At 37.0% G+C, this 12,104-nt stretch overlaps 1 protein-coding gene across 2 annotated transcripts; it reads left to right on the forward strand.

Annotated features, from left to right (window-relative positions):
• The first annotated feature begins 221 nt into the window (after nt 1-221).
• On the forward strand, nt 222-5,618 carry LOC115423387 (melanoregulin). 2 transcript variants are annotated; one of them, XM_030140148.1, is made up of 6 exons: nt 222-937; nt 1,025-1,273; nt 1,388-1,550; nt 1,715-1,805; nt 1,897-2,060; nt 4,760-5,618. In XM_030140148.1, exons 2-6 carry the CDS (start codon nt 1,179-1,181, stop codon nt 4,961-4,963), a joined length of 717 nt encoding a protein of 238 aa, XP_029996008.1. In that variant the 5' UTR covers nt 222-937; nt 1,025-1,178; the 3' UTR covers nt 4,964-5,618. The 2 variants fall into 2 exon arrangements, with proteins under 2 accessions (XP_029996008.1, XP_029996007.1); XM_030140147.1 differs by having other exon boundaries at nt 222-1,273.
• Nucleotides 5,619-12,104: the final 6,486 nt, after the last annotated feature.

Genomic DNA, 12,104 nt, shown 5'->3' on the forward strand with positions numbered 1-12,104 from the left:
AAAAATTTGAACTTTGATCAACTTTTCCCAAAATGAGGCCACGTCTTTTTTGGGTCACTGACAATCTATAAACCCAATTTGGTATGAATTCAACTAATAGTTTTGCTGCTAAAGACATTTGAAATTTTGCCCATTATAAGTAAATGGGGGGGGGGGGGGGGTTAATTAACTAAAGATTGAAACTTTGACATATGTTTCCCAAAATGTAAGGACATCTGTTCTGGGTCACTGGCAATCTATAAACGCAATCTGGTATGAATTCAGCCAATAGTTTTGCTGCTAGAGTGTTAACAAAGAAACCAACCAAACCAAAAACAATACCCCTTGCCTGCCCTTTTGGGGGCGGGGTTATAAAACAGTATTACACCGTGTGACATGAGCCTATGTCACATGTGTGACTGTCTTTCATTGCAGAGAGGCCTCAGCTGAAATCACAAGGTTTGAACTAACTTTGAGGAAACCAGCCCCTTCCTCATCATCATTATAATCCCATAGCATCAAAAAATTCTCAATGCTTTCCTGTTCGTATTAAAATATCATGTTAAATCCTGACCGTCAACTACTTCTACACAGATTCATGGTTATTCAGCTATATGTAATGGAATTAAATAATCCTAAAATCAATGCAGCCATGGTAGATTGGATCCAGAGTGCGTAATTAGAGCCGGTGTTGAAGAAATGTGTTGTCCTCAGGGCAAAACACAACACTGAGGACAAGAGATGGAGCAGCTCACATGATTGTGCTGTGACTGTCTTCTGAGGCTATGGGTGGATGAATATGTGTGTTTTTGAACCAGTGAGAGATCCTGCATCTCACTGTTCCCATTGTCCTCTGCATAAGGCTGAGGAGAAGCACCCGTCCCAGGAGGTTTAGAGGACGAAAACTTCTGCTTGTGGAGCTTCAGCGAGTTACAGGAAAATGGGAAGCTGAAATGAGGTATGGTTGGGGATCGTTCAGTCGCTTTCTGCTGATGACTTAGACACTAAGAGGACCAAAAATAGTATTATCTCAAAACATTCCCAGGCTGTGAATGAGATCTGTGGAGGCCGGACTCAGCCCTGTTTCCTGAAGATCTAAAGACGCTCTTCTGCACTTCGAAGACCTCAAACTCAGCATCTCCCTGGATTACTTTTTCACACCGTGACCTCCCACCATCTGCTGATCCTTTTCTTAATAGATGGGTTCAGGTTTTAGGAAATTCTGCCTGCAGTTCTGCTGCTGCTGCTGCGCCAGAGACGAGGACGACGAAGATGAAAAGCAGCCTTTAGTGCCGTAAGACCTCTAGAAACCACAGCTACTGCTCTTGAATGTGTTGTAAGAGTCGCTTGTGTCGTCTGTTTGTATAATCACTGCATGGTTGTTTGTGTTTGTGTTGGTCGACCACAGTCAAGATCCATTGGAGTATTTCAACCGTGAAGTGCAGAAGCGTCGGGATGAGGAGACCAACCTGTGGAGTACTCCAGGAGACCCCAGCCACTCAGAAAGAGATGACGACCGGACCCTCTATACCCTTATCCAGGCCAGAAATAAGACCCGCATGGGATCCACGGTAAGTAGGGGATGAACCGGCATAGAAAATGAATCAAAATGAAGGTTAGTGACACACAATAGTAGCTGTAGAAGATAAAAATGGATCTATTCTTCATTATTTCTACAAGACTATCTTCAGTTTTCTTTTTCTTTTTTTTTGGTCCTTTTCCTTTTCTTCCCCAGGGCTATCGCCGTCTGAGTGTCGACATCGAAGCCATGAGAGATACACGTCGAGAAGTCAGAGACAAATGGAAGACCATCTTGGAGAACTTAGGTGATTCTGAACAGATGAGATTTAACAACTGCTGTCCTGACCCTGATGCGTACAATGACTACAGGTTCATGTTACTGTCATCTTCTTGCAGGTTTCATGGCCGAGGCCGACTCGTTGCTGACAGTATCAGCCGGTGCGTCACATGACCGCATGCGTAACGCTCCAGCAGCACGCGCCATGCTGACAGCCCTCCACTCCGAGACATCCATCTTCAACAGCAAAGAGCCGCCACCGGAAAGATACCTGTTCATCCTGGTGAGCAGAAGGAAACGCAGTGTCAGTGAACTTTGAACCTTTAAAAGTGTCTTACATGTGACCTGGACCTGAAGATCCTTTCAGGTGGTGTAAGGTGTCATACTTGCCTCTTTCAGTTGTTCCTCATGAGACTTTGTTACACAAAAAATTTGTATTATAGGCAATGGAGAGACTAAAGTAATGTCTCGATTCTGTCTAGACTCTGCTGTCATTTACACATATAATGTTGGACAATTTAAAAGCCTGGAAATACTACACACCTGAAAGTCTCCAAGCTGATGTCATCAAAACTGAGTAATCTGTTCAGAGTTATTGAAGTTGTCTCTGCAGATTCAACAAGACCAGATTGGAGTGATTTTCACCCGTTTTAGTTTATTTTTATTTTTTTCAATTTGCTCTCAAAGACTGAGGAAAAATATCCCAAAGAAGTGGCTTTTCTGTTGTTGGTGATGTGTATCACATCTGATGAGGGACACAGTCCATTTAACTGTTAAACACAAAAATATTTGCTTCAAACTGTGACACATGAGTAAATGGTGGCACAATTCATTCTCTCATCACTGACACACAATTCATACTGAACTTAAGTTCATATTTTTACGAGGTTAGGTCCCATGGAGCACAGAGGAAGGACTTCAACTCTATAAGAAACGTCCAAGTTTAACATCGAAAGTTGAAGTTTTTCTGGACCTTATTTAAAAAGAAAAAAGATGTTAATAATGAAATCAGAAAAAATTGAATTGAAACTAATGCAAGGATAAAAACATAACATCAGGCCATGGAAGTCAGGTTAAAGCTGCAATACAATACATTATCTTAAAGGAGATACAGAAGTATTCAAATTAAACCTTAAAATGATCATCAAAGTGTTTAGAATAAAGAACTCTGAAGTTATGGCAACGACACCAATGTGTTGGATTGTAAAGATATGAATTTATTTACACTGATGGGCCAGAGGATTTATGTGACCACTAGAGGGAGTAGTGAGTCACTTTGTTGGTCTCTCATGATGAGGAAAACTAACACCACTGGGGCCTTTGACCAGTGTATCAGAAAGTGACCAGATGGGATGAGAACCATTAGGAAACAATATTTAGAGTCAAAGACAGTGCTGTAAATGAAAAGAAAGGAGTTTGGAATGACAGCATTTCTTTTACACAGGTGAGTTTGATTATGAGACTTATGAAGGTATAAAGTTATTATGTTATGTTATTATCTTTGCTAAGTTGTTGTTTGTTAATCTACAGTTCAGACCAAACTGTGACAGTTCTGACCTTGTTTGGATGATTCCAAACAGATCTTTAGTTCCGCTTTTGACAACACAAACCGTTCAGAAAACAGAGGTGATTTGTAGTTTTACTTTGTCTGTTTTCTGTTTAAAAACAGAGCTAAGCTAACAGAGCTATGATGTAAACTATTGGCTGATGAGTGACTGTCAAAATAAGCAGCAATGCAGTTTTAGTTTCATGAGGAAAACTTGATGATACCATAAAACAAATGTGTGAAAACAATGAGTCTGTGGATATATAGCATTGATTCTCTGGTGGTTTTTGGTAGTCTACGCCCCCCTGCTATAAGATATATAACCCATTTTAGGAGCTTGAGTAAGTAAAAAAAAAAATATTTGTGTTGAAATTTTCTGAGAAACTAAGTCATACAGTACTTTACAAGAGTTACTTTTTTTTTTTTTTAATTAATTAAAAGCAATAAAAGGACAAAAAATACACCTTATGCTGATATTAACAATATAAGAAAGAATCAAAAATACACGATAAACATCACACTGACTGAAACGCACAAGATAAGGTTGAGTCTTTATCAAAGAAAACATACACGTAAATATGTCAATGAATGGAGAAAATGTGATGAAAATATTGTCAATTATTGTTGTGTTTTTTATTCTTTGTTAACCCTTTCATGCATGAATTATGAGAACCTTAGTCGAGATTTTTTTCCTGTTTTTATTCTTTAGACATGAAAAAACAATGTAATTGATTTTTTTTATAAACCTGTTTTTTATGAAGGCAGATTTGTTTCTTTATTGCTTTAACTAAAAAAAATAATAATTCTGTAAAAAAAAAAAAAGTGTTTGAATGCAAAAACAAAATTGACGATCCAAAAAATTCCACACTTTTTTCTTTGATTGAAGTGATTTATTGTTTGTTTGATTTTTTTATGATTTTTTTTTTTTTTTTTTGATTAAAGCAATAAAGAAACAAATCTACCTTCATAATTTTTTGTGGAGTTCCAAAAATGTCCTCTCCGCTGGACACCATGTGTTTAATTTTTGAAAATCAGAAAGTGATATACAACATCAAAACATTTTTAATGCAGCTAATGTGATGTTTTCTCACATTTATCATATGCGCAATTTTTATTAGCAAATGATTTACACTCAAACATTTTACTGCAGATCAGGTTTATCAACAACAGCAAAGTTATAGTAATGGTATGAATGTCAGTCTATGGATGGTGCAAAAGTGTCCACTGTCTTCACTCATATCGAACTAAAACAACAAAACCCATGAATATATTAGAGAACAGATGTAGAAGAGCTGTCCACTGTAGTGACCAATATGCATGAAAGGGTTACGTGGTTAAAAGAAAAAATGTCTCCAGATGATGGTAACAGCAGAACTCCTTGTTTCATTCATGCATTAATCTCCTTTTTCCACTCCATTTCTTCTACTTCTTCTCAGGATCGTCTCATTTATCTAGATATAGCTGAGGATTTTATGGCAAAGGCCAGACGCTTCTACCCTCCGAGGGACGACTCTGATGAGGAGATGTCGCCCCTGGGCATCAACCTGCCACTGCTTCTGGCCCGGGTAGAGGCCATGAACGGAGGGGGCGATGAGGACGACGACAGCGACGCCTCCGGAAACTTGAGTGACAGGTCCTAAGGTCGACCGGTTGCAGTGATGGCAGATGCGAGGCAGGGGGCAGTAGTCCTCAACCTTGAAGACTTGGATGTCAGGAGCGTGTACCTTCAAGTCTCACCTTCAAGTTCTGCTGCTGTTTGTTGGAAGTTTTAGGCTGAACATTTTCTCCTTTCTCCCCCTCAAATGCACAGCTTCAATTTTATTGTCCTCTACTGGTCAAACTTCAAAAGGGCTTCGCTGATTTTCAGTCCCAAAAGTGTGGATCTGTGTCTTCTTTTTTTTTAGTTTTATCAACTTCTTGGCCTGTTTATTGTTGAGCTGTTTATGAACCTTCAGGGTAGCGCTGTTCCTTTAACCGGAGCCTCTTTATTTTCGTCCTATGATTATCAGCACTCACTTCATTCAATCACATGATCGGTAATAACACTGAATAAATAGCCCAGATTTTTCTTAAAGTTTCACAAGAATGCGTGTTTGTTTGTGTGTTTCATGCTTTTAACTCTTTACAGTCTGCATTTGGCTTCAGAAGATGGGAAAGGAAACGGAAATGCAGTGGTGTTAGGACGGCGTGTTGAATGTTTAAAGGGTTGTTTAAAGGTTTCTGAACTCATGTGGGCTGTTTGTGGATGTGTTCTGGTGTCTGGTTCATGATGAAATAAAGTTGCAGCCTAAAGCCTGTTGCGTGTGCGGAATCAGATGTTGGTACGATGACTTGGATGGTATGTAGATTCCCTGAAGCGTCACAGGGAGCATCGAGAGGTCCAAGTCACTTTGATATCAGACACAAGACAAAGAATTACAGGAGGGTTTGCACGGCTGTCAGCATATATACCCTTTACAGTGTGAACGTTAGCATTGGATATTAACCAAGTACAAATTCTGAACTTGTACGTTTATTTTCCTGACAATTTGTTGTACTTTTTACTCCTTACACTTTCAAAACTGGCTCATTATTTTCATTTTAATGCATTTAAGGGATATTATTAACTATTTTTCTTTTGTCTGTCCATATAATTGTTTCTTATTTTGTCTCTCTTTTTTTTGCTTAATCTATTTGACAGGGACTTTAACCCTTTAAGACCTTGAACTATTTTTGTGGTGATTTCCAAAAAGATTTTTTCCCTACATTTTACCCTTCCTAAGTTTAACATCTACTGTACATTTTTCAGTGAAAATCTGGTATTTTCCTGGATAAACTCGACACAAAGTGACTTTTTTCAGCAAAATATATGATTAACTGAGCATAAAAACAAACACCTACAATGGCATTTCCATGTTCACTACGGATTCTCTGAGTGTCCAAATGCGTCATGTCTGATGACCATGACAAGCTGAGAAACTGCATTTAAAACAAGATTTTATCTGAATTATTTACAGATATTGATATGATTATTGGACCAAAAGTTGCTGAACATTTTAGTTCAGTAGATGTTTTTGATCACTGACATCAGTTTACGTCTTTCATTTTGTCTTGCTATAAATGCACCTGAATTAGTACATCCTGAGACCAATCTCAACTAAATGAATGGAACAATAACACACATAATGACACCACTGGTGAATATCACGCAAGAGAAACTAGACAGAAATGATGTAACGAGGTGAAACAGAAGCTGTCATAATGTTTGTAGGTCTGCTGTACGATGTAGGTTTTTTGGATGGATGGATGGATGGATGGATGATGGATGGATGGATGGATGGATGGATGGATGGATGGATGGATGGATGGATAGATAGATAGATAGATAGATAGATAGATAGATAGATAGATAGATAGATAGATAGATAGATAGATAGATAGATAGATAGATAGATAGATAGATAGATAGATAGATAGATAGATAGATAGATAGATAGATAGATAGAGGCCAAGTGCACAAGTAAAAAAATATACAAATTGCCAGAATTTTAACTACATAAGTCTATGATTTCTGTGTGAAAACAGCGCTGTGTGCCTGCGTGTACATGTTCCACCATTTGCTGCCACATCTACGAACTGTTAACAACCACAGTCTCAACCAGCACTTAAGTAAAGACTCTGTTCTTTGGTGAAAGTCAAGTTAAGAGCTGAGAATTGTTTCCACAGAAACAGACACTATAACACCGAGAGCAGATTCTTTCTAAGTCAAGTACAAAACATAAGGGTCTCATCTTCATCCTGGACCGCTGCCCTCACGTGGCCTGGCCTGCAGTACCCCCGTGCCTGGCCCGGCTTCCTCTGTGATCCGCAGACATGTCACGAATACTGGTCCCGGTCTGGTCTGTCCGGCGTCTGACCATCCCACTGGGACATGGCACATGGGATGGAAGATGGACGATGCCGATGGTGGTGTTTAGGTGATCAGCTGTTTGTTGTTGTTGTTGTTGTTATGTAAGAGAGACTCTGGTGAGGCCACATGTCTGAACAGCCTGTTGGCGCACCAACACAGACACACAAATAGCTGGTAACACTTGACCCTGAGCTGACGATTAGATGAACTATATGAGGCTCAGTGATGGAAAGTACCTTCCTTCAGTATTTCCATTTTATGTATCTTTATACACCTTTATTATTTTTTTTTTTTAATTTATTTAACCTTTATTTACGCAGGCAAGCAATTAAGAACAGATTCTTATTTACAAATGCAGCCTGATCAAAGAGCAATGGCTCCTTGAGGGGTAGTGGGTGAGGGGGCTAAAAGTAAAAACAAGGTTAAACAATAACAGAAACAAACAGTTAATAAACAAATACATTACAACAATAACAGTGAGACATGTAAAAGACAAGTACTCAACAGGTGCAACAGTCAACTGTCTTAAATATTGTGCATTTGTGTGACAGCCTTAGTTGTTTTTAACAGGAGTTAGCACGATGGATAACCTAACAAACTTTTAAAGATTAATAAAGTTGTTTTCAACAATTTTCTGCACACCGTAAAAAAAAATTTGTAATTTAACAGAATTTTCGCTGTTTATTTTACAGATTTTTCCTGTATTTTTAAGATACAGGAAAATATCAATGAAATTACAAAAACAGACTGTGATTTTACATATCAAATGTAAAATAACATGAAAAAACTGTGACTGTATAACCAAAAAATTTCAGTTTTTTAAAAGAAATGTTTTCTTTTTTCACAGAAAAATGCAGTTAAAATACATTTGCAAATGTATTATAAATCACAAATATTTCTTTTCTGTTTATGAGATTAAACTGTTAATTTAAAGTTTAATACTGTAGAAAAATAAATAAATAAATTGAGATAAAATTACTGACAATTAACTGTAAAAGAAGTATTTGTTCTGTAAGTTTAACAAGACTTGTTTGTTAATTGACAAATATCTTGTGTAATTACAGGAGGTTTCACAACAAAAATGTTGAATAAATGTATTTTTGTGAATGTATAACATGTATAAGCACTGTTAAACTGTCTAAATACAGTTTTTATCAGTGGATTGTACAACTTAGTGTCACTGAAAATTATTTCTATATGTATTTATAGGTAATTCGATTGTTTTAATACATGTAAATATTCTTTATTAAACATTAAAAAGTCAAAATATATGCAAAATCTCATGTAAAGTTAAGGTAAAAAACGGTATTTTAATTATGGAAAATTACCGTATTTTTATGAGATGGTTATTTTCCGTTATTTTACAATATTTTTTCGGCACCCCTGCTGCCGGAATAATACTGTTGTTTTACTGTTTTGTTTTTTTTACAGTGCAGTGTGTAGTTTGTGGGATTCACAAATGTTTTCTCATCCATTTTCTTCTGATCTCATCATATACATTACCACTGTTGTGTTGTCTCTGTTCCTGTAACACCAGTGCTAACACTCTGGAAGATGACGTTTCCTCTGATTTGATTTCAAAGTGTTTCACTCTACCAAAGTCCTTCTTTTTCTTACTGCCCTTCATAGGTGGAAGCTCTGAAATTGCTGACCCAAAGACTGCTGTTTGCTGCCCCTATATGGTGTTTAGTGGGAGTGGTCACACATGCTAATTGCAAACAATCAGCCACACCCGTGCCATTTATGATCAGGTGAGATTCCACATTCATGACACCTGTGGAAGAGCAGATATGGACGGTAAGAACATTTGGTGCATCTGGAGTTTATTGAGAAAATATATAAAAATATTTCAAATATGTTGCTGCATGAGTTTATGAAGTTATTAATTTTTAATTTATTCATGGTAGACACATGAAACTCTACAGGTAACTCTACTTGAACAAACTGCCCGAAATGTGTTGGCAGAGATGTTCAGAGTCATTCAGAGCTGCAGATGGGTTCATTGCATTAAAATTTTAATCTGCGTTAACTTGTTAATTTTGACAGCCCTAATATAGATAGATAGATAGATAGATAGATAGATAGATAGATAGATAGATAGATAGATAGATAGATAGATAGATAGATAGATAGATAGATAGAATTACTCAAGTAAAGTACAAGTACCTCAAAATACTTATTAGTTATTTTTCTTTTGTCCATCCATATAATTCTTTTTTATTTTGTCTCATTTTTTTATTTTTACTTACTCTGTTTGACTGGGACGGTGCACTTTAACCCTTTAAGACCTTGAATCATTTTTGTGGTGATTCCCGGAAAGATTTTTTCCCTACATTTTACCCTTCCTATGTTTAACATGCATTTTTTGGTGAAAATCTGGTATTTTCCTGGATAAACTCGACACAAAGTGACTTTTTTCAGCAAAATATATGATTAACTGAACATAAAAAAACAAACACCTACAATGACATTTCCATGTTCTCTACGGATTCTCTGAGCGTCCAAATGCGTCATGTCAGATGACAATGAAAAGCTGAGAAACTGCATTTAAAACAAGATTTTATCTGAATTATTTACAGGTATTGATATGATTAGTGGACCAAAAGTTGCTAAACATTTTAGTTCAGTAGATGTTTTAGATCACTGACATCAGTTTAGGTCTTTCATTTTGTCTTGCTGTAAATACACCTGAATTAGTACATGCTGAGACCAATCTCAACAAAATGAATGGAACAATAACACACATAATGACACCACTGGTGAATATCACGCAAGAGAAACTAGACAGAAATGATGTAACGAGGTGAAACAGAAGCTGTCATAATGTTTGTAGGTCTGCTGTATGATGTAGGTTTGATGGATGGATGGATGGATGGATGGATGGATGGATGGATGGATGGATAGATAGATAGATAGATAGATAGATAGATAGATAGATAGATAGATAGATAGATAGATAGATAGATAGATAGATAGATAGATAGATAGATAGATAGATAGATAGATAGATAGATAGATAGATAGATAGAATTACTCAAGTAAAGTACAAGTACCTCAAAATACTTATATTCCACTGGAGATTGAGTGTACAAATTCACAGTAGAACGCAACTGAAAGTTAACTTTCCCTTAGATTCCTCTTACTGCTAAGCAAGCACTTTATGTCAGGTTAACCTGTGTAGGAGGGCCGTCTCTGTCCACCCAAATCTTGTCACTTGTCAGGAAAAGAATCTAACTTACACAAAGCTGCACTCTCTCAATATTTTGCCTTATTTACCATCTTCTGACAGGCCCGGGCTGTACCCAGCTATTGCCCTCCCTCTGCCTCCCACTCCCCATCTCTTTCTCGATGACAGCTCATTTAAATGTCACTTCCCAGCAGCTGTGGCAGAACTGTTACGCAACACGCACCGCATCCTGGCACGTCGGGAGGGATCAGGACAAGGATAGGCTCTATAACAGCTCATCACTGTTCACCTTTACCAACCCTCTAGACCTCCTGGCTTCATTAGCATTGTATGACTCATCTAAAAGCATCTAAGGCAGATGTGTTAAACATACAGCCCCTGGACCAAAACTGGCCCGTTAAAGGGTCCAATCTGGTCCATGGGGTAAATATGTGAAATGCAAATATTACACTGAAGTTATTATTAGTGGTAATAGTAGTAGTAGTAGTAGTATTTTTTTTAAATCAATAATAATAATAATAATAATAATAATAATAATAATAATGATGATGATGATGATGATGATGATGATGATAATAATAATAATAATAATAATAATAATAATAATAATAATAATAATAATAATAATAAAAGGACAGGATGCACAAAATCAAATACATTAACACTCAAGGGTTTCAAAATAATTTTAGTTCAGGGGCCAAATACAGACCAATCCAATCTCAAGTGGGTCAAACCAGTAAAATACCATCATAATAGCCTATAAATAATGACAACTCCAAATTTGTGCCTTTGTTTTAGTGTAATAAAGTAAAATTACAGCAAATATATTTACATTTACAAACTCTCCTCTCACATAAAATGTAAATATCCTGAACAAATATGAACAACATAAAATGTCTTAAGAGAAGTAAGTGCAATTTTAACAATATTATGCCTGTTACTAAGTGTTTTGTGCGTTTGTGGATCCACTGTGGGCGTAATAGTATTAAAATTGCACTTACTTCTTTGAACTTTGTTCATGTTATTCACATTTTTTTGAAGGATATTTTGTAGATGTAACTATTCTCATAATATAATTTGACTTTTCTCACTATTATTATTTTACTGGTCCAACCCACTTGAGATCATACCAGGCTGTATGTGGCCCCTGAACTAGAATGAGGATGACACCCCTGATCTAAGGGGTGGAATTTAATAGATGTGCTACTGAATTTTTCAGCTTTTACACATGCAAATTAAACCAAAAGTACAAATTAATATGATTGCTCAGTGCTTAGTGTCAAGAGGATTCCAAAGGGGTATCATTTCAGCTTTTAGATTCCGTAAATACTGACTTACTAGGTGTCTGAGATGGCATTTTGCAGTTGCTATGGTGACATAACACAAGTGTACGCATGACCTGGGGGTTGAGCACTGTCATTTTTGTCACTTGCAGACATGTATCATATGCAATGTCACTGCGCTGAGGAGTTGGAGACAGGAAAGCACTCAACAAGCAGAGGGGAAATTCAACTGTTACATCAGATACACGTCAAGCTGACGGAAGGGAAACTTATGAGATCGTACTTGTGCCAGAATTACAGTATGTTCATATACTGACGAGTCAGGTTTCAACTTTAATCTGGACTTGTGTCATCTCTCTGCACTCCCTGTTGTTGGACGGTGTTGTTATGAAAGTCATCCCACTAAGATGTTCTCCCTGTCA

Source organism: Sphaeramia orbicularis, chromosome 8 (assembly GCF_902148855.1).
Source record: "Sphaeramia orbicularis chromosome 8, fSphaOr1.1, whole genome shotgun sequence".
Taxonomy (NCBI): domain Eukaryota; kingdom Metazoa; phylum Chordata; class Actinopteri; order Kurtiformes; family Apogonidae; genus Sphaeramia; species Sphaeramia orbicularis.

Coding starts and splice junctions, on each gene's coding strand:
- LOC115423387 (XM_030140147.1), top strand. CDS start 1,179: ATGGGTTCAGGTTTTAGGAAATTCTGCCTGCAGTTCTGCTGCTGCTGC. Junction 1,551..1,714: donor AGACCCGCATGGGATCCACG/GTAAGTAGGGGA, acceptor TTTCTTCCCCAG/GGCTATCGCCGTCTGAGTGT. Junction 2,061..4,759: donor AAAGATACCTGTTCATCCTG/GTGAGCAGAAGG, acceptor ACTTCTTCTCAG/GATCGTCTCATTTATCTAGA.